Genomic DNA, 26245 nt, shown 5'->3' with positions numbered 1-26245 from the left:
CAATTTCTCTTTTTGTGTTGCACGGAAGAAAAGTCATTTTCTTCTGGAACAACAAGGGTGAGTAAACAGTGGCAGGACTTTCATTTATGGGTGAACTAATATTTTAATTTCTCCATTCATCAGAGATATTCAAATAGCCAGTGACAAATGAAGCATGAATGAATGAAAAAAATAAGAGGTTATTTAAGGTCAAATGCAGTTTCTGAGCTGTGTGTGTGAAGTCCTTCTCAGCCTGAATTGTCTGATATTACAAGAAAGAGCTTTGTTTACTTAGGATTTTTACGCAAAAGACGCTTAGACATACAAACACCAAAGTACACACAAGTGTGTTTGTTCAAGTGTGGGAAATAAGAGGCTTTAGACAAAAATCCTCCTAATCTGGAGCAAGATGTTAATTCATCCACTCTGGCTAAACACTCTCTCCCCTGACACACACACACACACACACACACACACAGGACTGAGGAAGAGGAAAAACAAGGACATAACTCTTTGTCTTTTAAGAGGACAGTCTGTGGGCAGAAGTAGTCTCAGGAGAGGCTCTGAGTTTATGTACTGAAGTACGTGAGCGATCAAACCGTAAAAGGTAGAAAAAAAATTCTGCGAACTCAGCACATACTCAGTCTGAGAGACTCACAATGAACCCAATTAGATTTCAGTTCTGTCAGAGCTGTTCAGACTGCCAGAGTTCATATTCTAAATACATAAAAATGCTAAACTTTGCAAGTTGAAGTTAAGTCATAACTTTGATAAGGCAGATGTAGGGGTGGGCGATCTGACGATTTTATATCGTAATCGATCTTGCCATCTACGATCTACTTTTCAAGCGAATCGTAGAGATTGTGATCTTTTATGTCCTCATAATAATGTTAAAACTACAGCAATGACTACCTATTAGATGACTGTGGCTGGTCAAATTATATCACGCGTCTCTATCATATGTCTTTTATGCGTGGTGACGTACTTAAAAAAAAAAAAAAAACTAAACTTGAGCTAGCAATAGTACTGCGATGAAAAAAAAATTAGTTTCAGTTTCGATTTGTGCTGCAAGCTGCATTTGAAGCAGTGTGCTTACGCCTCTCCTAAACTTAATCAGTCCAACCATGCAATGTGACTGTCGTAAAATGCAGTCTACTGTGGGACATAATTTATTTTAAAAAGAGAGCTAAACACGAACAAGCAAAGTATATGTGGAGTTTCAGGCACACGCATAAATGGTAAAATATACACACAAATATAATATGTCAAAATGTCTGTCTTGGCGAGTATTTACATAAAGCCAGTCAGTCAGTTATGTCTTAAGTGAATATAAACAATTGGAAAAGAAATCGAATGGGTGTCAGTATATTAGATCTCTGCGTTCGGTCTTAAAGAGACAGCAGCCTAATAAACCTACTGCCGACTGTGTCATTAATGTTAATCAAACAACAAAAGACAGAGACAATCACTCACTGCTCTTGAATGAATCACTTTATAACTTTAATAAGAAGCAACGTATATTTGATTCATACAGTGATGCAGTGTTTTAAAGGGAGTCATATGATGCTGCTAAAAAGAACATTATTTTGTGTATTTGGTGTAATGAAATGTGTTTATGCGGTTTAAGTTTAAAAAAACACATTATTTTCCACATGCTGTACATTATTGTGTTATCATTATTGTGTTATCTTTCTGAAACGCGTCGATTTTTACATAATTACGGATTATAATGACTTATACTGTCTTTTTACACATTGTGTTGCATCGCGCCGCGTAAACATAAAACCATGTCTGCATTTGTGATCGGCGAAATGACAAACAACAAGCCCTACTCTACACTGCCCAAAACTCGCGTTTGAATCGTCAGTGGCAAATTCTTTAAATATAAAAAACGTACTTGCAGTCTGTGAGTCAGAACAGCCGGCATTGTAGTCTACTCTACCAGGATCAGGAAACAGTCCTCCATAAAATGCGCTGGACACATCTGAATATTTGGGTTAAACTGTTCTGGAACAGTATTGTAAATACAACTTAACCACTGATTTGTCCTCTTTTGGAAGGCCAAACAAAGTAGTTTCACTTTCACAACAAAACAGCATCAAACACTGCAGCCTTGAGTGAGCGGAGGCCGGAGGCCTAGAGTGAACCGCGGCCTAGAGTATGTGGAGGCAGTGAGCAGTGAGCAGAGGCGGGCGGGCTTGAGAACGGCGCGGCCGGCGTTCTTTTTGCACCAAGAGCTTGTAACACTCCAAAGAGAAAGTAAAAATTGAAATTGCATCATATGACCCCTTTAGAGTTTAACCCAGGCTTTAATGTCCATTTTTGGTTGTTTAATGCAATACATTGCATTACATTATGCAAGTCATAGGCTTGTTCCACTCTGGATATTCTCAATAGTACATCTCAAAATTGGGAAGATCGCGATTCAGATCGTGGATCATGATTTTGTATGATAAGATCGTGATATGATATTTTGGGAAGATTGCCCACCCCTATATAGTGTGCTTTGCAACAAATTTCCTTTTAAACCCTTCTTATTCCTGTAGGTGACACCAACCTTTCAGCAACAAATTCCTAAAGGATACAAAAAAGTTCTATCACACGTTTTTACTCATTCAATTTATACTCTGAAATATATCAGTTTCACATTTCACTGATAGCTGAGAGTACTGCACTCTTATTGATAGCAGAAAGCATCAATATAAAAAACTAGATCTGTTGTTATATACTGTATATAAAATACATAACATACAGGTATTGAAATGTAGACGTTTGTGAATGACTGCTGTTTGATTCCTACAAAACACCTGCAGAAATTCTCCACATGGCCTTTTTTTCCCTCAAAGACATATTGATCAGGATGCTATGTATCTCCATTGCTCCAGAGAGGTGATTATGGAAGAACATGACATTTGTCTGGGTTGAGATGCTTAGAGCTCCCCTAAGGCTCACCCATGGAAGTTTAGCGTCTATGTCAACCCGTTAGCTGGAAACACAGCAGTGGTTAACAGAGTGCACCTGATAAAATGCCATCTGTTGTCTGTAAATTAGCCAGTTAGACAGTATCTTCCATCGTTAGTCACAGCTTACATTTTTTCCTTTTGCCCTTGGCTCTTCTGCAGTGTTAAATGCAAGTTAATTTATAAAATCTCATTCTCTTGCTCTCTTTCTTTGCACAGCAAAATACAGTCGGCCAACAAACTGGTGCTGAGCATCACGACCGATGCCTGCCAGGGCAAGGACAACTTTGTGCGCTATCTGGAGCACGTGCAGGCCGTCATCACCATCAATGCCAGCCGCCGCGGGGACCTCAAAGTCAACATGACTTCACCAATGGGGACCAAGTCCATCCTGCTGAGCTGCCGACCCCGGGATGACGACGCCAAGGTTGGCTTCGACAAGTGGCCCTTCATGACCACCCACACGTGGGGCGAGGACCCTCGAGGAACCTGGCTGCTGGAGGTGGGTTTCCAGGGTGAAGCCCCGCAGAGCGGCGTGCTGAAAGAGTGGACCCTCATGCTGCACGGAACACAAAGTGCCCCTTACATAGACCAAGTGGTGCGGGACTTCCAGTCCAAACTGGCCATGTCCAAAAAAGAAGAGCTTGAGGAGGAATTAGACGAAGCTGTGGAGAGAAGCTTGAAAAGCCTTTTGAGTAAAAATAACTAGCCATGTGCATGATAATATCCCCTCTGTATTAGCACATATTCCTAGCCTGTTCTCTCTCGGCTTTCTCTTTTTTTCTTGTGATTATTTGATGAATGTTTGACGTGAGTCTCTCATATTAAAGTGTATTCTCTGAATGATACAGCGGCCGTGAAAACCATTTCAACACTTAAGACACACTTAGAAATGTTTGAACATCATTGTGCCAAATATCAAAGCAAGTGGCATTTTCCTTAATTAAAGACAGCACAAGCACACTTTATAAGCAAAACACTTCACAAAAAGACCTTTATTTAATGGACGAGCGTGGCAACGAAGTTGGAGATCCAAATGCAGGATTTATTTGAAAGAGCGTGGTCAAAACAGGCAGGCTCAAACACCAGCAAACAACGATGTCTAAGGGCAAGGCAAAAAGAGTAATCCAGATAACAGGCGAGAGTCAGGGCAGGCAGCAAATCATCAAAAACCAGAAAACAGTCCAAAGTAAAAAAAAAAAAAAAAAACACAAGCTGGGCAAGGCAAAGACAAAGACAAGGATACCAGGAAACACTTAGAATTGTAGCTAATGCAAACAATATTTTGCAAGCCGTGTATCAATGAGAGCAGCTCTTATAGTCCTACTGATAGGAAACAGGTGAGTGAGTGATCAGTTTCTATGCATGGGATTATGGGAAATGGAGTTCGGGGTGAAAAGGTGATGGAGACCTTGTGAGTGGGAGGAACAGCAGGGACCGGATTCGTGACACTTTGTCAGGTTTCAAATAAATATACTGAGTTCATATATCTACAAAAAAAAAAATCTGACAGCAGCTGGTTAAAGGTCATTGCAACAGTACCTCAGAAAGTAAGTTCTGAATTAACATCTAGCATCATTTGTATATATTTTGTTTTTAAATGCAGTGACATTCAGACTATAAAGTGTGACTTGAGTGTCCAAATGTGTATTTTGGCACTGCTGTATGTCCCACCGAGAAAATAGTTCTTACTTTCGATGTTCCTTTTTTTACTCTTTACAGAAATGTATATAAACCAAATATATCTATACTTTATTATGTTCTTGCTTACCCTGCTGTCCCCCACCTCTGCTGTACAGTTTGTGACTGTAAATCATTTTGTGTGATTCTCCTTTAAAGTTTAGTATCTTGCAAACAGAGTGGTGATATTTCTTTCAGTTTTTTTTTTCTTTTTGTTTTTTTTTTTATGAAGAGATTAAATGTGCGTCATTCTACTACTTATGGCCAAACAAAGAATATTTCATAGCATTGTCTATATATAATAAATCTATTTAGCTGTTTGTTAAAGCACCTGAGTGATTAAGACAGTAATTTCCCCAGTGGGTTGGGTGATGTGGGGTACAGTGGTTTAGAATTAAAGTCTAACTTGGAAACTAATCGCTATGATAAATTGATTTACGGTTACCAAGGAGCTTAGCAACGAGCAATTTTACAGCTTTGAACAGTTTTTGGTTGCCAGTGTAGCAACTTGCTCTGTCAATATTCGTAGTTTCAGGAGTGTTTATAGGCATTTTACAACTTGACGTTGAACCTGGATTATATTAATTTGCATCTGTTTTTTAAATTAGTATAAACAAATACATCTCAAAAAAGTGCATTGTGCCCAAGTCAGAATCCTCTACTTAATTCTGAATGTGATAGTTCAGTATTTTCTCTTCGCTTTGGACCTTGCATAGTAGATTATGCAAAGGTTTTATCTGTATCCAGCAAGGTCAGTTTCATGAAAAATAGTTTCTTTTTGCAACTGACTCGTGCAGAAAAGTGAAAGAGATTTTTGCTTAATGCTTGAACTAACTGAACACCACAAGGGTCTGTTGTTAATAGTTTACTTCAGTGATATTTAAGGTTCTGATTTAACTTATTTCATATGTTTAAAGCTACATTGTCATTTTTACTGCCTCTTAGTCATCTTTATAATCAATCAATACAATAGTGATCTTGGACTTTATACTGCCATCTATTGGTGTGGATGCTCTGGCATACAAAATTATCAATGGCACTGGAGAAATGCCTTTATCACAGACTAAAGCAGGGGGGTTACCGAGTTACCAAGAGTGAGTAGAATGTAGCTGGTCATGTGATCTCAACATGGCAGCCGCCATTTAGAATAAAACATCTTTCCATTTAGAATAAAACACCTTTTCTTAGAACTCTCATCTCTTGTGGGAGTGAACATCATTTTAAACATTTCTCTTTTGGCTTGCTCCCATCAGGGATAATGGGAGGAATAATCAGCACAACCAATTTGGCACGTTTTACACTGGATGTCCTTCATGTCGCATCCCAGCACTGAGAAAGCACTAACTCATGCAATCCCAGTGCTAGGAAACACTCACTCACACCTACATATGGTGCATGTCTTTGGACTGTGGGGAAAACCAGAGCACCCGGAGGAAACCCATGCAGACGTGGGGGGAACACGCAAGAACCACACAGAACACCTCCCTGGCCGAGACTCGAACCAGGGGCCTTTTTGCTGTGAGACAGCAGTGCTACTCACTGAGCCACCATGCTACCCGAAGATCATTTTAAACATAAGTGCCCCCCCCCCCAAAAAAACCTTTTAATTTGTTTTGATGCAAAACTTAAAACCAATTAATATCCAATTGTGTCTAAAACATGCACTGATTGTAGTAAGAGTGACATAATGTAATGTGACAACACACAGACAACACAAATTGAGATTTTGTTTGGTTTTGATGTTTATTTGTGGTGCAGTTAATACACATCAAGACTGTGGTGGGCAATGCTGGTGTCTTAAATTGAACAAAATAGTAGCAAGTAAAATTCTAAACATTTGCTTTGGTTTGACCTGAGGGTAAGGGCGAGAGAGGGTGATATTGTACATGTTAATTGGGGTAGCTATATGGCTCTATTCCACAACCTAGGGAACTGCCTACCTAGGCAGCATTTTAAGTCATCATAGGTGTACTTCCCATGATAAGGCTGTTCCAAAAGGTAGACAAATTTTCGTTCAATGCCTCCTACGATACCGAGATGTGAAAAAATTCTAAGGCAGCATTGCAAGTATCTTTTGCAGAGAATGCAATCCCAGAGTAAAATATCCATCCAAGATGGCAGATGAAGCAAGAGAAAATGCAGAATATATAATATAAAACTGAAAATGTACCATTTGTATGACCTCTGTTTTTATGATTATAAATGTATGCGCATACTTCACTAGCTTAGCAACAAGGTAACACCAAACTCTTTTGAAATCATTTGTTGAACAGAAATTCCTCTGTGCACTTTGTAAATAGCTCTAGGTAGAACGTTCCAAATCAATCACTTAAGAAGTTCAGTTTCGATAAGGATGGTGCCCTAGAAGGCTCACTAGGTTTTGGAATAGAGCCTGTGAATCCAATTGAAACAGACAATTAATGTTTTCTGTGTCAAGGTTCTTCGTTACCAAATTTACTTTTGTGTGAGGAGGGAATATGGGGCGTTTCATTTTTGGCTTCCCAAGTTTTCAGACAGTAAAGGCCAAAGGCAATGGTGCAATGCTGCAGGAAGTTAACAGCGAACCACTAGGAATCTCGTCAACAGCAAGCAGGAAGCAAAACTGGAGCAGGTCCGAGGCAGGAATGGATAGAATGTGCGGAACGTTTGAGGGGTTTCAAGAAGATCTATCAGCGTGTTTCTTTCTGCTGGTCTTCTCGATCATGGTCTCCACCACTGTGGTTGTCTCTTCATAGCCCTTCACTTTTTTGTCAGGTGAGCGCTTCTCCACTGACTCCACTACTTCTACCTTCTCATAACTCATGGAGTCAGGGGGCATGGAACTGGGCGATGGCATGGGTGGAGGGAATCGAAAGCTGCTGGGATCGTCCGAGGTCTTGCTTTTGCCACCACGTTGGGGTGAGGGCTGCCTGGGGCCTGAAGGAGGGCTGGGGCCTTTGTCATCATGAGGGCCTGGTGGTGGACTGGGGCTCAGTTCTGGTTCTGTCACCTTTGGATGAGGCTCTCCATTTTTGGCCTTTTCCCTCTCCCCATTTCCACCCTTCTTCGTATATCCATCATCTTTTCCTGTTTCTAGTTCTGAAGGTGTGGAAGGGGTTAAGGGTGTTGGTCCAGATATGGGGCTTGGGCCAGGTGAGGGTGTACCTCTCCAGTATGGATCATAAGGCATCATGCCATCTTGGATTGTAATATAGACGTGAGAGGCAGAAGGGGTAGTCGAAAAGAAGCAGGGGTCAAGGTAGCTAGAGTCACCCGTCACTAATACGTAACGTCCCTTGGTGAAGAAGTCAGCAATCGGCTCTGGTCTCCTTACCTTCCTCATGCGGCCGCGTATGATCTTACAGAGCGTATCAAAGGCTTTGCTGATCTGGGCGCCATCAGGCACATCCTCACGAGGAACATGCCCTTCAATTCCCACCCACTGCTCCTCCATCAACTGTTCTTTCTCGTCCTCTTCAAATTCTTCTGCTGGCTTCTCCTCAAGGCCACTAGCTCCTTTGGATGTGATCTCTTTCTTTTTAAACACTTTCTTAGCCAAGTACTTCTGATGAGGCTTTACATTGGTGATGTCTTGGATGACTTGGGTGATATCTAAAAAGCAGATACAGACATGCTTTTAAAGAAATTTGGGTATAATCTTAGGGTCAGGCCTGTTAAGCAGAATGCTGTGAACAATGCAGAAATGTGTCTTTTCCCATCAGTGATGAATGTAAAATAAAACGTAAAAAGAAGACTGTTCTCTTGAGTGCAGATCATAATTTCCTATACTAAGTAACTTAACAGATTGACGCATAAAAAAAATAAAAGGATCAAGTAACGGAAGAGCGCAGTGCAAACGGCGTTGTTGTATTGTAATTCAAGAAAGTATTTCAGTAAATGCATATGCAAGACTTTCAAAAATATGCTCTGACCAAGCTGAGGCATGAAACATACTCCAAAATGATTGTAGCTTCATATTTTTGCAGCGTCAAAGAATGCATTGTATTCTCAGCTGCCTAAATGGCCAACTATTTACAGGCCTTCATGTAAACTTCTACGGCCAGTTTTCGGCACAGGTATTTGTAGATAATTCTGTAGGTTTGTTTAACACCTCAGCACAGAATGCATGCAAGTATGCTCAATAGGACTATGTGCTTGCAATGCATTGATGAAATGTCACTTCCTGGAACACTTCCCTTGATGTGCACTTCTGCTGAAACTGCAGTGAGGCAAGCTCGCAGCAGACTTCTACCCAACAGTCAAAGCAACACTACATTGTGACAGTACGGACTCAGACGAAGACCGCAAGGGTTTAGGGTACCATTTGGGACAGGGCCTCAGATGCATAAGCCACACTAAACCGGAAATTTGTTTGCAAAGGCAAAACTCTAAATCAAACTGGCTAACTTCTACAGGGGTTCCAGGAACCTACTGTACCTAACAGTCCAGCAGGAAATAAAAGCTGTGTTTACAAGTTCCAGGACTGCAACAATGAGAGCTTCGTAGGAGCAACTACTAAATGCTGCATTAAAAAAAAAAAAAAAAAGTTTGTGAAGTTCATAGTTTAAACTCTTTAAAAGACATTCAAATGTTTTAAGTTATTTAAATTAAAATTTAAAATAGACGTGTTTACATTTACTGTACCCACGGTATACAGGAAACGTATAATTTTCCAAGCTTGGCCAACCTTTAGGATCCCCAAGTGATTTAATTTTACTAGTCCTCTCACTTCTATAATGGAAGATCAGGTGAAGTACCTCACTGAGAAGGGAATATCTGCACCATATGCAGGTAAACAAGTACTGACAGTTTATATAGTATGACAGCATTTTAGTGCCACGTTAAAAAATAATAAAAGTAAAAATTACAAGAATAAAGTCCAAATATTTTGAGAATAAAGTCAAAATTACTTAATTAAAATTAAGTCGTAGCAATTACGAGATTACAGTTATAATATTTTATGACTATAGCCTATTGTACATGCAAAATTGTCCTGATTGGGAGCACTGGGAAAAATTTGTGTGGCCTGTCAACTTATTTGAATATATGTTGGATTATTAGAAATCATACCATGTGCCATATACTCGCAGGTACAGTATGCTTGGAAATAATATTTCACGTCTTCGATTGCATTCATTATTTGTAGTGCGCCAGCCACCCAATAATTCATAGTTTTCACGTGACGTCACTCCCTTACAGGAACGCCCACATGGAGGGCAAAACAAGGATTTCCTCCACTGACCACCAGTTATTTTTATGAGGTTTGCTTTAAGTAGTAATGTAACAAGACAGTGATATTTAAAGGCCAAATTCAGTAAAAACTTGATTGATGATGCATAATTTGTACAGGCAAACAGATGAACCCAGAATATAAATGCAATGCGTAAAGTTTGATATTAAATGTTTTCCCATAGAAAACCATTACAAAGAAAACACTGAACCATTTAGCGCATTGCGTTCATATTAAGGGCTCATTTGCTTGCCTGTATAAAGCAGGCATCATCAATAAGGTGTGTAACTTGATATTTTAATATCACTGTTTTAAAGGCACTTTAAGTGTTTTCACAATACACATTTTAGAATGTCCCGCTGTTTTTACCCAGATAGCACACGTACGTCTGCAAGATGTCTGTAAAAGATCTCTTCATCTGGAAAGCATCTGCTGTGTACAAACATCTGATAGACGTCTTTAAGATGTCAGTTTTACATACATTCTAAATCATTAACATCTTAAAAACATCTTCTAAACGTCTATTTGACATCTGATAGGAAACATCCTGTAGACATATTGCAGATGAGCAAACACTCTAAAAAATACATCTTGCAGATGTAGATGCAGACGTCAAATAGACGTCTCTGTGATGTACGTGTGTTATCAGGGTAGTGATTGAAATATTGGGGCGGGTGCTTTATATGGATTGCACATATCTTTATTTTATTCTTTTGAGACGTGATCTAAATATTTTTGGATTGGAACAGATAGAAAATTGACAGGCTTGTGCTGCAGTTCTATGGATGTTTTGCCCGCCAGGTCTTCGAGCCAGTCACGTGACTGAAAACTAAGAATAGCAATAAGCTTTGTGCTTTTGGCACTTTTAATTTAAAACAAGAGTCTCAGCTTTCAAATTCTGTCAGTTTTATAGTGAAATACAAACAATATGTCTTACAATAATGTGGCGTGACAGATTGCCCCAGTTTAAGCACATGTGATTCAATCATCTTTTTGATTATAATGAGACATTCATTTCATTAAATTTTATAATGAATGCATTCGAAGATGTGAAATATTATTTCCAAGCATACTGTCCCTGTGAGTATATGACACATGGTATAATTTCTGCTAATAATCCCACATATATTCAAATATGTTGCCAGGCCACCCAAATTTCTCCCGGTGCTCCCAATCCAGGCCATTTGCTTGCACAATATAGACCACAAAATATTATAACTTTAATCTCGTAATTGCTATGACTTAATTCTCAAAGTATTTTGACTTTATTCTCGTCATTTTGACTTTATTCTAAAAATATTTAGACTTTGTTCTTGTAATTTCGACTTTATTCTCAGAATATTTCAAATTCTCGTAATTTTGACTATTTTCTCAAATTTTTACAATTTTAATCTCGTAATCTTAGATTTTTTTTTTTTACGTGGCACTAAAACGTTGTCGTAATAACGCCATCATACCGTCGTAATATATAGCATGCCAGTATATAATTTTTTATTATTTTTTACCCTGCCTTATGTCAACAGACAAGGTCTGGCTACATTAGTCCTTTACAGTGAACTAACAGGATGGAACTGATATTGATGACATAGGGCAAATCTATAATTCAATACCAATATTTACACAACATCTATTATTTTAAAAAATGTCATTAGAGAAAGGAAACATTTTAGAAACATATAATTGAATGTTTCTTAATGAACTGGCTTTTTTTCTTCTTCTATTTTAGAATGTTAAAAATAGCTCTGGGACATCGCAACATCCACTAAAACCAAACAGTGAAATTACTTCAGCCTTATTTACATTCTTTTGTTCACTTAGGGAGGGTGTGATGTTACAATATTTTTCTTTATTTTATTGTATTATATATATATATATATATATATATATATATTTAAGCCAATATAAAAAGACAAATGTACTGGACAAAGTGTAACCTAAATCATTCTCTTTCTTCTGTGGCTCTCAACAAACAGTAGTTACTCTCTACAGTACCGTGAGCGCAGACATAAAGGTCATAGTCATTTATCATTGTTAACAGGGCCAATGCATGGATCTTAAAGGCAATTTTATTATGTTTCTAAATTCAAGTAGCTGGAGAGGGACTGAGCGAGACGGAGTGGGTATGATTGACAGCTGAGTGGGCATAAATCTTCATTCTGGCCAGCAGGTGCTCGCTGCTGATTTGTTGCCTGTTAAGACTATCACAATGATGCAGTCATGTTACATAACACCCCACCCCCAGCACAGACACTCACCTTTTCCTTTCCTGGTCATGCTAGGACTATGGCTGTATTTATAATTGGTTGTGAACAGAGTTATGGGTGTCCCAATTATTGCTGAGTTCAATCTGTGATAGTGAAAGGGAGAAAGAAAATTAAGCAGGCATATTAAAGACCTGAGGAAGATTCCAGAGGAAAGAATCTCAAATATTATAAATATGCAAAGCTTTTAAACATCAAGTGTGTTGATGAATGATGTTGGAAAATATTTATGCTTAAATATCTGTAAATGATTTAATTACAGTAGACGAAGAAGAAATTGTCAAGAAAGAAAAAATTAAGCTGGGTTTATTGGGTAAAATGACAATGTAGTTATACTGCCACTCTGTGGCAGTGAGAGTCCTAAACCAAATAAAAATCTGCATATATTTGTACAAGAAATAACATGATGATGACTTTATACGTGAAATAAAAAAGCAGATAACAAATGAGGAGGAGAAGACTAACCACTCTTCCCATTGTCTCACCTGTTGTCTTCATTCTCGATGATTCTGTTGTAGCGCTCAAGCTCGTTCTCCAGAGAGGTCTGGTTCATGGCCAGCTGTCGGCACTTATCTGTGTATTTCTCCAGTAACCTCTCGGCCTCTTCAGTCTTCTTCCTGAGGGTCTCGATTTGTTTGTTGTACTGCTGGATCTTGTCATCGTAGCTCTCTTGTGTGATCCTGATGGTTTGTTCCAACACAGAGGTCTAGAAAAACAGAGACATTACATACATTACAGGTATACATTATAGATCAGTAAGATGTTGTGTGATGTTGCATTTGAAGGAAGTCTCTTCTGCTCACCAAGGCTGCATTTATTTGATCAGAAACACAATAAAAACAGTGAAATATTATTACAGTTTCAGACAGGTGTTTTCTATTGTAATATTGTAAAATGACATTTATTCCAGTGATCAAAGCTGAACTCTCAGCATCATTACTCCAGTCTTCAGTATCACCTGATTCTACTGGTGCTCAAGAAACATTTCTGATTATTATCAATGTGGAAAACAGTTGTGCTGCTTCAAATTGTGGAAACTGTGACACATTTTTTCAGGATTCTTTGATGTATAGGACATTCAAAAGAACAGCATTTATTTATGATATAAATCTTTTGGAACATATTATAAATGCTTTTACTGTCACTTTTGATCAATATAATGCATCTTTGCTGAATAAAAGTATTAATTTCTTGGAGAAAAAAAAACGTACTGACTTGCAAACCTATAAACTTTATAATGTATATATTTAACAATGTTGCTAACAGTGGACAATAGCATTTAAATTGACTTTTTTTTCAGCTGTTACAGAGATAACTGTATTTAGGGTTTAGGGTTTTTATATTCAGTATACTATGGGTAATAACTGCGTACTGTCTGGCCTATGCCATTAGTACTTATATGAACTAATCTTAATGTTACATTGTAAGAACATTTTTTGGTTACTTTTGTATGCAGTTATACTGTGTTGGGTCTCCATTAGTTTCAATCTGGGTAATGAAGGAAAAGCAGCTTATTTGCTCTCATCTATGATTGAGGTGAAAATGAAAACCAGGGTTTAAAATTCTGTCCACCATTAATTTGGTAATTTCGGCTGTTATATCACAGGCTAGTGACATAAGCATTGCGTCTTTGTTAGGTTCACGTCATGCTCAGAACATTCTGAACTGATGGTATGGTTATTGATCTGTGTCTGAGTGTAAGAGGTCACCCACCTCTGTCTGCAGCCGCTGTTTCTGCACCTGGAGCTGGCAGGTGGCGCTCTTGTACTCCTCCAGCTGACTGCGCAGTGCTGGAACGCGCCTCTGAGCGATCAGCCTGTCTTGATCCTGCTCAAGAAGAGCAGGTGAGACTGCTGAGTAGTTATGATCAAAGATCGCTTGTAATCTGATCACACTGAGGTCGAACATGTTTCACTTTGACTCACGTCACTGTACACCTTTCAAATCCAGGCAATGACTTTTCTAAAAGGGCTGCAACGCGGCTGAAGGTCAAACATGCCCGAGAGTATTTATTAAGAGAAGACGTCCTTAAGCAAGACTTGGACTCAATTATCAATGTATTGTTTAAAAATACATTGAAAAGTACACTGTGTTTTTTTTTTCTAAGCAGACCCAGACTTTCACCTTTCCACAGACCTATGATGAAAGAGGGACCTTTTGACTTGGGCCATAAACCATAGCAGCCACACATCAACACAATAAAAACCACTCAAACACCTTAGCAACCACGTAGCAGGGCCTTAGCAACCCATTTTAAAATGTCACCATGTATACTGTGTATTCTTTACATACATACTAATACAAGACCGTATAATTGACCGATCAGTAAGCCCCGCCCCCCTTAGTTACTGTTGCTCCCTCGGACAAACAAACAGAGTTGCTCACTGTCTCACAATGACAGCTGTCAGTGAAAACCTTCTTCCGCGGTGTTTCTGATGAATTTGGTACACAGATGGACCTTCAAGTGGGACTTAAATATGCCATGGAGGGATATATAAAAGATATTAAAATAAATATGTAAAAATACAGATCACAATGCAAACGGGATAATTATTTTACGGTCGTCACGATCGCAATGACAACATCCCGGATCAACACTGTTCATATACCACAGAGTAAGATTAAATTAATTCACATTTAACCAGATTAATATGGAGAGGCACTCTAATATAGTCCTTCGTTTAGGTGTTTTTGACTTTCACTGCATGGTACATGACGTGAGAACAGTTCGCTATTTAGGTTTGTACGTTAGCATGGACTCACTAACTTTAACGCTAACGTTAGCTAGTTTTAGCCAGAGATACCTTGCTGAAGCACAAGATGACATTAACGTTCTGCTTGAGCAGATGAAAAGTGTAACTTAATGAGAGTATGACAACCAGAAAATTAACGATTTCGTCTTCATTGAATGCTTAGGGACATTTTGCTCTGTTTTGGTTGGATTTAGAAAATGGAATAAAATAAATTACATTGCCCATCCTCTCAGGATACCTGGAATCAGTGTTACAAGTACCCTAGGCACATCGTTTTTCCATTTTTGTAGCATAAACACCATTAAACCGAAGCGAGCTTTGGATCTTCCACTGTTTCTCTATGGCGCTGAAACCTAAAGATGTCCGAGTTCCGCTCCCCGTGCAACTGATACTCGACTGCCATTGGCTCATCTGCGTTCGAGGGGAGGGGCTTACCGATAGGTCAATTGCTTGGTTGCTAGCATGCTTCTGATGGTTGCTAGTACTGTACAAGGTTGCTACCAAATGTCAGTGTTTTCCCTTGAGGTGTTCCAAACTCTACAAGTTGGTGCTTTTTTAGCTATTTTTTTAAGCACATTTTAAGTAAATTTAGCATAGCAAACACACGTTCACTTTATTCCAGTGTATATGTTTACATCTCAACTGATGCAATTAAATTGTATTACATGTCATGTGTTTGCCATACATCTTGCTCACTAATTATATTGTATCGGCCCTTATATTGTATTCCATATCTGCAGACCACTAATAGTGACTGCTGCAAAGTTTGCCCTTCCTTTTCTGAAAATATGAACAAACACAACAAATTAAGTAAAAACACAACCCAAAAAGCAAAGCATATACATGAACGCAATGATCTTTCCTCCAGGTGTCTGTGAGGAAGAGTGTGAGAAGCCCTGCTGCTCTAGAGCGTACAAGAGCGGCGATACAGAAAGATAAAGGGTGTCATCGCTCAGGGAGACTGATCACTCAGGGCACATTCAGAGCGCCGCGCTAATTTCACTGGCACCACCGCCGCACAATTCTTATTGCATGTGACACCCAGAGAGTCAGCAAGGGCCTGAGGTGCTGTGAGCCACAAGGTCACCCTACCTCTGAGACAGACGTGCTCGCCATGAGGGGAATAGTCTGGTTGATCTGATGCAGGATGTTTAGATACGTCTGGATTTCGGCGAGGTCCTGTGGAGGAAACAAACACAAGAGACAGGAGGAGGTGGACATGATGAGCGCCGGAGACTGTTGAAAGGTCAATTTCATCACAGGGGAGACCTGCACACCAGGAGGATGCTGCCCTTGCTTCACTGCAATTGAGAAAACCCTATTTAAAATGTTGTGCCTTAATAGCTGATTATATATAGATAACTATATAAATTACATTTCATTGAAGTGTCGTCTGCAAAGTAATGATGCTAGTTCAGCGGTTCTGTCCTGACAGGATCTCAAAACCAGTTGAGAACGACTGTGCTAGATCTTTCATAAAAAAGAAATTACTTCACCTTTTTGAGCCTTTTAATCATCTGCAGGTGATTAATATATGAAGTCAAGTTAACCACACAGCAGAGGAACCACAGGACTAATTGTACTAATTCATGCAAATTAGCCACTAATTTTAACAAAACGTGAAACAGCTACAAAAATAGCCATGAGATTGTGGTGGAAAAACCACATGATATTCAGTGTGTACAAAAAAAAAAAAAAAAAGATACAAAAACTGACACTGGGGTGGTACCCTATCAACATTGCTGGGTAGTAACTGATTACATGTAATCTGGATTACATAATCAGATTATAAATAGTGCTTGCAATTAGATTACATTACATTTTAAAATACTCATAATCAGACTACAGACTACAATTACTTTTTTATTGATTATTTGATTACATATTATTCACACAATAGAAATAAATTATTCATAATTTATTGATTCTCCTTAATTCTTCTTTTCATATTTTTAATGATCCTTTCTAAAATATCCTACCACTTTTTTTACATTCAGAAAGTCTTCCAGTTTTGTGGACATGCACACAAAGACCAGTCACTAGTCAGCTGGCTATACTTACACAGAAATTTGAGAGGCCACACAGCATTTGACCGCTGGATTTACAAAAATTCAATTTTAAGAAGTGTTTTCTCAACATTTCAACACTGCATTGGTGTGCAAAAAAAAAAAAAAAAAGATACAAAAACTGACACTGGGGTGGTACCCTATCAACATTGCTGGGTAGTAACTGATTACATGTAATCTGGATTACATGATCAGATTATAAATAGTGCTTGCAATTAGATTACATTACATTTTAAAATACTCGTAATCAGACTACAGACTACAATTACTTTTTTATTGATTATTTGATTACATATTATTCACACAATAGAAATAAATTATTCATAATTTATTGATTCTCCTTAATTCTTCTTTTCATATTTTTAATGATCCTTTCTAAAATATCCTACCACTTTTTTTACATTCAGAAAGTCTTCCAGTTTTGTGGACATGCACACAAAGACCAGTCACTAGTCAGCTGGCTATACTTACACAGAAATTTGAGAGGCCACACAGCATTTGACCGCTGGATTTACAAAAATTCAATTTTAAGAAGTGTTTTCTCAACATTTCAACACTGCATCAACTACTGATGAACACATTCATTTTTAATTGTATTATCACTCAGTGGGTTATTTAACCATTATGTCTTTGGAAGGCTTTTGTCTTTCAAACACATTAAAATGAACAAATTAGTTTTTTTCTTATTTACATGTAATACAGGGATTTCTAAACTTTTTTTGTGAGCCGAACATATATTTAGTTGAACATATTTGCAGTTCTCTGTCATTAATTAATGGTCACATGGCATGCAAACAAATGAAATATTCCATCTTATTTAGCACAAGTTTTTTGTTTGTTTTGTTTTCATTTTACATTTTCCTTCAAGAATCCCAATTTGGAAAACCTCGACATAATGTAATGTTTAATGCACTTCATGTTGTTGGTAACAACGAATGGAATATATTTTCTTTCTCTTTGTGTTTTTATATTAATATATTAATGGTATCTTATACCAGTGTGATAAGTGAGTTAGGCCAAGAGTAATCAACTAATCAAAAAGTAGTCCAATTATATTTCCTGAAATCTGTAATGTAATGGATTATGTTACTAACTACAATTTTTGTCACGTAATTTGAAATCAGTAATGGACTACAATTTGAAAGTAATCAACCCAGCTCTGCCTGTCATAATGTACTAATACAGTACTGCAGCGGTGGAGCCCCAAAACACTACACATTTTGCATGTCTCGTTAATCAAACTCACCTGATTCATTGCATCAACTCAATAAGACTCCAAGACCAGAAATAAGTGTGTCAGAGAAAGGAGACATGCAAAATGTGTAGTGTTGCTGTGCCTCCGGAAACAGGGTTGGGAATCACTGCTTTAAGATACCAATAGGCACCCTTTAGGAGTAAATAAGTTACAAAGGTGTACCTTTTGAAACGGTGCCACCCTAGTGACAGTTTTTGTACCTTTTATTCCTGAGAGTGCACAATTAAAGTTGAATATTTTGCAATGGATCTTAGTTTGAACGTTCAGATCAGAAGTAGTTGTTTTTGTTGTTGGGGATATGACGCTGTAAACCGCGAATGATTAACCGAGCCAGCGCCTTTAGACTCGGTATATGCATGACTGCGTATAAAGCATCTGTTCTGTCAAGCGCCTCATGAGATGTGCTAGACATGAGCAGAAGAACAGCTTCAGTTTTCTGTCCTCTCTTTCTCGGAGGCTAACAGTACATCATTGCTATTGCAATTGATAGATAAACTGAACATTGACAACACTAACAACAACAGATCTGAATTCATCAACTGCAGAATGACAGTGCAGACAGTCCAACAGTCAGCCTACTTAAAAAGCAAATCAGATTTGAGAATATTTTCTTTAAAGACCCCATCAAAATACAGACCATATATACTGTATATTGTATATATATATTGTACTTCCAACTAGCATTAGCACTGCTATGTTCCACCCAAACTTCCGGTTTCAATCTGTTTGCTAAGTAGTCCTTACTACTGTTTCTGGCTCTTATTTTGACGGCACCCATTCACTGCAGAGGATCCATTGGTGAGCAAGTGATGGAATGATACATTTCTCCAAATCTGATGAAGAAACAAACTCATCTACATCTTGGATGACCTAAAGGGAATTTTCAGTAAATTTTCAGCAAATTTTCTTTTTATGTGAACTACTCCTTTAAGTGTGTCTTAAGTGTCTAAATATTATTTGGGGCACCTGGAAAGCATTATTGACAAAGATGTTGTTGTTCCTACCAAATTATGCTTTTATATTAAACAATAATAACAGTAAGACATCAATCACTGCTAAAAATGTAAGTGCCAAAAGCAATATTTTGGCTGCTGTGTCATATGTCTATGTTTGTGGTGGAGAGTGTGTGTGGATGTGTTTTTGTGCTTCCGGTTGCTGTTCTAGCTTCTGAAATAATGTACACGTTGATTAGAAACTTCTGGCATTCAGATGCTGAATGTGATGTACAGCAGTGCTGATTAAACTTAATGCAGGACCACACAATAGCCTGTCACTGTACAGCTCAGAAAAACACTGCTGACATTACATTTAAAAGATGATCCCGTTCTGTCCTCTGAGTGAACAAATGTAAGCTCAGCAAAAAAAGCACACCTCTCAACAACATCCATAATACACTGGATTTCTGAGAATGTATGAGAAAATGAGTAATATGAGGATATTCAATGAGAAAACAAAGGGTCCCACTTTAGTTTGGGGAGCAATTCTCACTACCAACTATTAACTATGGCTTTTGCATCTATAAACTCCTAATCTGCTTATTAATAGTTAGTTTAGGGTTGGTGTAGGATTAAGGGATATGGTCATGCAGAATAAATTTGCATTAATATGTGCTTTATAAGTAGGCCTACTAATAAACAGGCAATATGCTAGTAATATGCATGCTAATAAGCAACTAGTCACTAGTGCAGGGGTCGGCAGCGTTGCCAATAAGTTTCTGTGCTCCTGAACACTTCTGTGTGCGCAGCTGCGCATTATAGAATTGAGATTAAACTGAACAGTTTTAATGCACAATTTGCCATACAGTGCTGTTCAGTAGGATCACACTGTAAGTCTGTTATTGAAAATCTAATTTAAACATTAAATAAAGAAACATTTGAAAAATTAAAAAAAATAATTTATGAGAAAAAAGCTTCAGAAACTATTTGTATGATAATAAAATATAGATTTTTATCTGAACATTATAAAATGATTATGTACTGTATACAGCATGCGTTAAAAAATAACTGCTGGGATGAATAGTTGACAATAAAAAAAGTTAAATAGGGCCATTTTTTACTTTATGTTGTCTCAAATTGTGCAAGGGATATGGTGTGATCTTTTGTAAAAGTTTAATTGCTGTCCTTTCAATTTGATGTCCTATAAAAGAAGAATCCACAAGTGTACGCGTTAAAACATTATTTGTGTCAAATGCTTTTAGTAAGTGGATTTACCATGGTTTGTCATTCACTTCTGCTGCCAACTGACAATTTCGCAGAAGAGCTTTTGAGAAGCTACTCGAAAAGATAAAAGTGCAAATAGGAGTTGTGGTCGCCTCCTACCTTTTTGTGCCGCTCTTTGGTGGCGTTGACGTCATCTTGCAGGAACTGCAGCTGGATTTGATACTCAAGGTTTCTCAATAGAACCGTGTCGGCTTCCTGCAAACACAAGAGCAAATGGACTCACAATCGTGTTGCTGTGAGAGACTTTCTCTGGAAAAACGAACAGTGGTGGTGCATTTTCCTTTCTCAGACTGCTGTTAGCCCTGTTACATTGCACTCAAGCAGATAAACAGGAGTGGATTTTTAAAGCAATGAAGCACGCCAGGGAATGCATTAGAGACTTTTCCCCAGGTACGGGTTGATCTTAAACCAGAAACATTCAGTATGTGACACAAACGCAGATGCCTGTCCAGCACATTTGTAAGCTTTTGGTCAAACATAAGTGGTCATGCATTTCTGATCATGCTAGAAAACTCAAGGGGGTGACAGAGTTAACTTTAAATATCTGTGCCAATAAAACATGTTATTATCTGGGTAGCTACCAGTTTCACTAATACAATACTTTTCCATTACAGTAATTGACCTGAAACCAACAAAATAAATAAATAAACACATTTGTGCTACAAAACAAACTGTACCAACACACAGATTTAAGCTTACAATAGCTAAAAGCATTTGAATGTGCAAGTACTTGCATATAGTATGTTTCTGGCCTTAGGCTTCATGCAAAAGTTGTAGCTTACAGTACAAAAGGCCTCAAGTAGCTTACAGTGTTGCATTTATAAAAGAATGGCAAGTCACCTGAGTCTGTGTTATGGTGATTTTAGCACTGCTAAGGGTTTGAGGCCGTCCACCTGGTGCTGAGACTAAGAGCAGCCCTGGCCTGTGGTTATGTTACTGAAAAGCATCATCTCTTGTGGGTTATTGCTTTATAATCGCCTGAGAAATTGCAGGTCAGAGAAAGGCACAGTTTATTTGTACCTTATTCAGCTGTTCCAGCTTGTGCCGCAACTGCTCTTGATATTCACATTCATTTCTGTATCTGTGGACAACAGAGAGTGTTTCAAGCACAGTTCATCGTGTTTGTTCATGGTTTTCATTTCAAGGCTCTTTCTATCTGTAACCTGGGTGCACTACTACATTCAATAAATCAAAACCCATGTGCATGTTCTTCATGAAGCAGGTTTGAAACGGATGCTGTAAATAACTGAATAAAGCTCATTTGTAAAAATGCAGCCGCTCCAGTTGTTCTGTTTAGGAGATTTTTCTAGTTGATCCAACTGTTGATATTTACTGTCATTGATGTGTCCTAAACTCTTAGTACCATTACCCACTCTATAATCAGAGACAAATGATAGGCTGTTAGGAATAGTGTAAATCCCAAACCCCAATCCTAACCATAATCCTAATATTTGTATGATAGGAATGTTTTTCTAGGACTAAAATGGTGAAGCCATAACTATGACATTTCTACCATGGGATAAAAAAAAATTTAAAATAAGGTAGTTGTGACTTTTTATCTCATGACGTTATCACAATCTGAGAAAAAGAGAGAGAGAGAGAGAAAAAACCCCCCAGAATTGCCAGATATAAAGTCACAATTGTGAGATGTTAACTAATTATAACTCAATTGTGAGTTTATCTTGTGTTCAATTCAATTGAGTGAGTTGACTGAATTGTGAGTTTATAATGCAAGAGATGTAAACTGTTAATTCTGACAGGAAAAGTCTGAATTGTGAGACAAAAAAATAATTGCAATTATCTTTTTATAAAATGTAACATGCTACTTAAAGCCCACCATCTTTTTCTTGACCATCTGATGCATATTACACATACATTTTAAAGGGTTAGTTCACCCCAAAATGAAAATTCTGTCATTAATTACTCACCCTCATGTCGTTTCAAACCCGTAAGACCTTCGTTCATCTTCGTAACACGAATTAAGATATTTTTGATGAAATGTGAGAGCTCTCAGACCCCGCATAGACAGCAACACAACTGTAATGTTCCCAGGTCCAGAAATGTAATAAGGACATCGGTAAAACAGTCTATGTGACATCAGTGGCTCAACTTCAGTTTTGCGAAGCTACGAGAATACTTTTTCAGCTCAAAGAAAACAAAAATAACAATTTATTCAACAATTCTTCTCCCCCGAGTTACGTGTTCCAGCATTTTGGAGAGTACCCAAGAGCGTAATCGACGTAATCAGCGTTGTTTACGTTCGGAGGAGAAAGCGTGCTCATGAACGTAATCTGCGTAATCAGCGTTGTTTATGCTTAGGGTGTGCATATGTGTTGTGATACTCTAAAATGGCTGAAGACGTAACTCGGTGGAGAAGAATTGTTGAATAAATTGTTATTTTTGTTTTCTTTGTGCTCAAAAAGTATGCCCGTCGCTTCGCAAAACTGAAGTTGAGCCACTGGTGTCACATGGACTGTTTTACCGATGTCCTTACTACGTTTCTGTCTGGGAACATTACAGCTGTGTTGCTGTCTATGCAGGGTCTGAGAGCTCTCACATTTCATCAACAATATCTTAATTTGTGTTCCGAAGATGAACGAAGGTCTTACAGGTTTGGAACAACATGAGGGTGAGTAATTAATGACAGCATATTCATTTTTGGGTGAACTATCCCTTTAAGTGCTTTGGCTGACTGACTTTACAGAACTTCAGTTTAATTGGTCCATCTGGAAAGTTTTCTCAATGCCTGTAAGACTGAAGTTTTCCCATTGTATCATTGAGCACCTTTGAGGAAGAACTAATTATAGGATTTGCCAGGTTAGTGGCATCAAATCTTAGAAATTCACAGTTTTAAGGCAATCAGTAACATGTAAACTACCACAAGCAGAAAAGTTTTCAATGTCTGTGATATCATCTGTATTTTTGCAGCACAGTTACTTAAACAGCTTTTTTCTGTTGTCTGTTTAATGGTATAATCTATTCCAGGTAAACCGGCCCCTAAACAGTACTTAGAACCTCTTTACATGTACATGTCATCAGACAGTCTCTTCCCGTTTGAGATGCTTGAATATTGTCTGCTGTAATTAAATGTTCTTGTGTTTAATCTGTTAGTAGCATAACCACAGCCTTATATTTCTGTTGAGTTTTCTAACCTGCTGTTGTACTCATCCAGCATGCGCCCTGCGTCTTTGAGCTCTCTCTCCAGCTTAGCTCGGTCCGACAGCAGTTCCCGGATGCGCTGTCTGTTGACGCTGATCTGCTCGCTGAAGGCGTCCTCCAGTCCTGACGCCTCCTCCATGCGCTGAAGAGTCTCCAGCTGTTTGCGGAACACAGCGTTGCGCTGTTCCAACACGCGTGCCCGGTTGATGTAACTTGCAAAGCGGCTGTTCAGCTCCTGTAGGCTCTCCCAGCCCTGGATGGCTGCTGTCGAGGGCCCGCCGGCCGGAGCCGACTCCATCTCTGGGCTTCTGGGCTCCTCGAAGACATCAGTGTGCTCGTACTTCTGCTTGCGCACCTCATGCCGGTAGCTGGTCTTGAACATACTGCGTGCGTGATGGTTTTCACCTCCGCAATCTTTGGCTTAGTGCTTTAGTGGCCCTCAGCACCTTTAGTGTGTGAAAACTAGGGTGCTCACCCTCTGCTCTCTCATGCTAGACTAAACTCTGCCCATTTGGGCTACGGGGACAAATAGCTAAAAATCTTTTAATTCTGGTGTTTCACATGATGTCTTCTATGGATTCTTCCAGTGGAGTCCTGTGCACAATGCCACCATTGTCGAGGGCTTTGCTGTGTTGAATGATCTTTTGAGATCTGCTTTTGTTTCCAGATCAGCAGCTCTGTCTGTGATCACAATGATGCGCTTCCACGGCCTTCTGTTCGACAATGGAAAAATTGCAGGTCCTGCTGTTTCAGAGCACATGAAACAACAGCAACTTCTCGACTACAGTCTGACAATTGCATACACACTACCAATACGACTGTTAAGTGCCATGTAAATACATCCACTGATGCACCTATACTGATAAACCTCTGTATGTGGCTATCATGGAATATCACACTTTGTGCATGGGAATAATATTGAAATTCTTATTAAAACATGATTTTCTTTCAAGAAATCTGTATGGTCACACTTTACATTAGGTGGCCTTAACTGCTATGTACTAACATTAAACTGGATTCTGGAAAATTCCCACATCTGCTGCTAATGGGTTTGAGGTAGGTTTAGGAGTAACGGTAGGGTAGTGTTAGGATTATAGGGGTTACAGGGTCACTTCTAGGTTACAGTTAGGTGTAAATTATTTGCATTAAATGTTAATTAAATGCAAGTTCTTTAAATGTAATTACAATGCACCAACATGTATGTTCATAGTAATTATATTGTATTAAATTGTTAAGACCACCTAATATAAAGTGTGACCAAAAAGTTTAGTGATTATGTGTTAATATTGATCATAAAACAGCATTCTTCAGTTCTTTTTAAGTTGTTAATATAAAATATCAATATGGTGACCAATAGAAAGTGAACTTTATGGAAGTTATAAGCTCTAAAAGTGTGTTAAATAATGGGTAAAGGGTTATACTTAAACGTCCTTGCCCATGGTAAAATCAAGTTAAAACACAGTCTCTGTGGTTCATTGCTTTATTAAATGGCTGTTGTCTTGACAAAGCCTTGTCTGAAAGTTTCAAAAAAGTTTGAAGGTCAGTTTGAAGACTTGAATGCCTTGATGTGATTTGAATGCTTGGTAGGTTTGAAGAGAAGTTTCAAGCCTGAAAGATATACAGTAAACCTTCTGTACTATGAATACTTTTGCAGTTTTAAAATGGATTTGAAGTTTGAATGGAAGTACAGGCAAAAGATACTGCATTTGGCTGGAGTGCATTATGAAAAATAATCTATTTTATAATTTATAGAGTAGAATTTATTTACAGAACTACATTTATTTATGTAAGTTGCAGCCTGGATGCATTGTCAGTCCATCACAGATTCACACACACTCACTCCTGCGTGCAATTCATTGTCTTACGGGCAACTTAATGCATGTCTTTGGACTGTGGGAGTAACCAGAGCACCTGAATGAATGGGTGCACAACACTGTAGTGGACAGCACATTCCAGGGCCCAGTTTATGGCGGGGCCCCTCTCTGACCACAATAGTGGACAAAGGTTTGCTACATTTTGATTGCATCTTGGTGGACTAACACAAGCAAACTGTCCAATGCCATCAGATAAAGATGCCAGGACAACAGCCAGACACCTCTTAGAGGTCAAGAAGAAGACCTTTGGTACAAAGCCCGGGAAGGACAGGACTTCTCATTGGTCAAAATGCAGTTTCTGCCCTTCACCCACCAACAGACTGATTCCTAAGGTTTTGGCCTGTGACCACCATAAAAATTCCTTAGGACCTCTGGATGCAGCAGCAGTGGGTGAAACAAATGGTGCTTTTCCACTGCATGGTACGGCACGGTACGGCTCGGTACGGTTCACCTTTGGGGGGTTTTCCACTGGGTACAGTACCTGATACCTGGTACTTTCTTTAGTACCACCTCGGTTGAGGTTCCAAGTGAACCGTACCATTACCAAAACGTGACGTGTAAACTCTGCTGATCACTGATTGGCCGGAGAGAATCTTCTCTACCTGCGTCACTGAACTTGCGACACAAACACAAAAGAACCGCTAGATTTAAATCAGCACAGCCAGCGAAGGATCGAACGCAACTGTTTTGAACAAGCGCACCTTTTTTTAACAAGCAAAAAGTTTCGTTGTCTGTTGCAGAAGTACAGACGTTCCTCTTGTTGATAGCAGAGGAGCAGATCCAGCTAGAGTTGATGGGGCGACGCGGAACGAAAAAGTTTTTTTAGGAGT

The 26245-nt window shown here is 38.6% G+C and overlaps 2 protein-coding genes across 2 annotated transcripts in view; one reads left to right on the top strand and one right to left on the bottom strand.

Annotated features, from left to right (window-relative positions):
• LOC107699156 (neuroendocrine convertase 2-like) overlaps positions 1-4162 on the top strand; it is a 68424-nt gene extending 64262 nt beyond the window's left edge. The window contains exon 12 of the mRNA XM_016500340.1: positions 3159-4162. Within this exon, the coding sequence (XP_016355826.1) occupies positions 3159-3648 (490 nt within the window). The 3' untranslated portion in view covers positions 3649-4162. The remainder of the gene's footprint in view (positions 1-3158) is intronic.
• A 2186-nt stretch (positions 4163-6348) lies between these two features.
• bfsp1 (beaded filament structural protein 1) lies at positions 6349-24120 on the bottom strand. The gene is made up of 8 exons (XM_016500339.1): positions 23535-24120; positions 21403-21463; positions 20482-20577; positions 15935-16021; positions 13803-13916; positions 12575-12795; positions 12084-12175; positions 6349-8210 (listed from the first exon to the last, which is right to left on the bottom strand). The coding sequence occupies exons 1-8, from the start codon at positions 23921-23923 to the stop codon at positions 7276-7278; spliced, it is 1995 nt and encodes a 664-aa protein (XP_016355825.1). The 5' UTR covers positions 23924-24120; the 3' UTR covers positions 6349-7275.
• Positions 24121-26245: the final 2125 nt, after the last annotated feature.

The sequence above is a fragment of the Sinocyclocheilus anshuiensis genome, unplaced genomic scaffold (genome assembly GCF_001515605.1).
Source record: "Sinocyclocheilus anshuiensis isolate Anshui unplaced genomic scaffold, SAMN03320099.WGS_v1.1 scaffold166, whole genome shotgun sequence".
Classification (NCBI taxonomy): domain Eukaryota; kingdom Metazoa; phylum Chordata; class Actinopteri; order Cypriniformes; family Cyprinidae; genus Sinocyclocheilus; species Sinocyclocheilus anshuiensis.
Note: the sequence above shows the minus strand (reverse complement) of the source record. Positions and strands in the feature narration are given on the sequence as shown.

Bases quoted from the DNA above. Each gene is read 5' to 3' on its own strand.
- bfsp1 (XM_016500339.1), bottom strand. From the start codon at position 23,923: ATGTTCAAGACCAGCTACCGGCATGAGGTGCGCAAGCAGAAGTACGAG. The intron at 20,578-21,402 runs GTACAAATAAAC...TTGTGTTTGCAG, and splicing joins AGCTGGAACAGCTGAATAAG to GAAGCCGACACGGTTCTATT. The intron at 12,176-12,574 runs GTGAGACAATGG...TCACTATCACAG, and splicing joins ATCGAGAATGAAGACAACAG to ATTGAACTCAGCAATAATTG.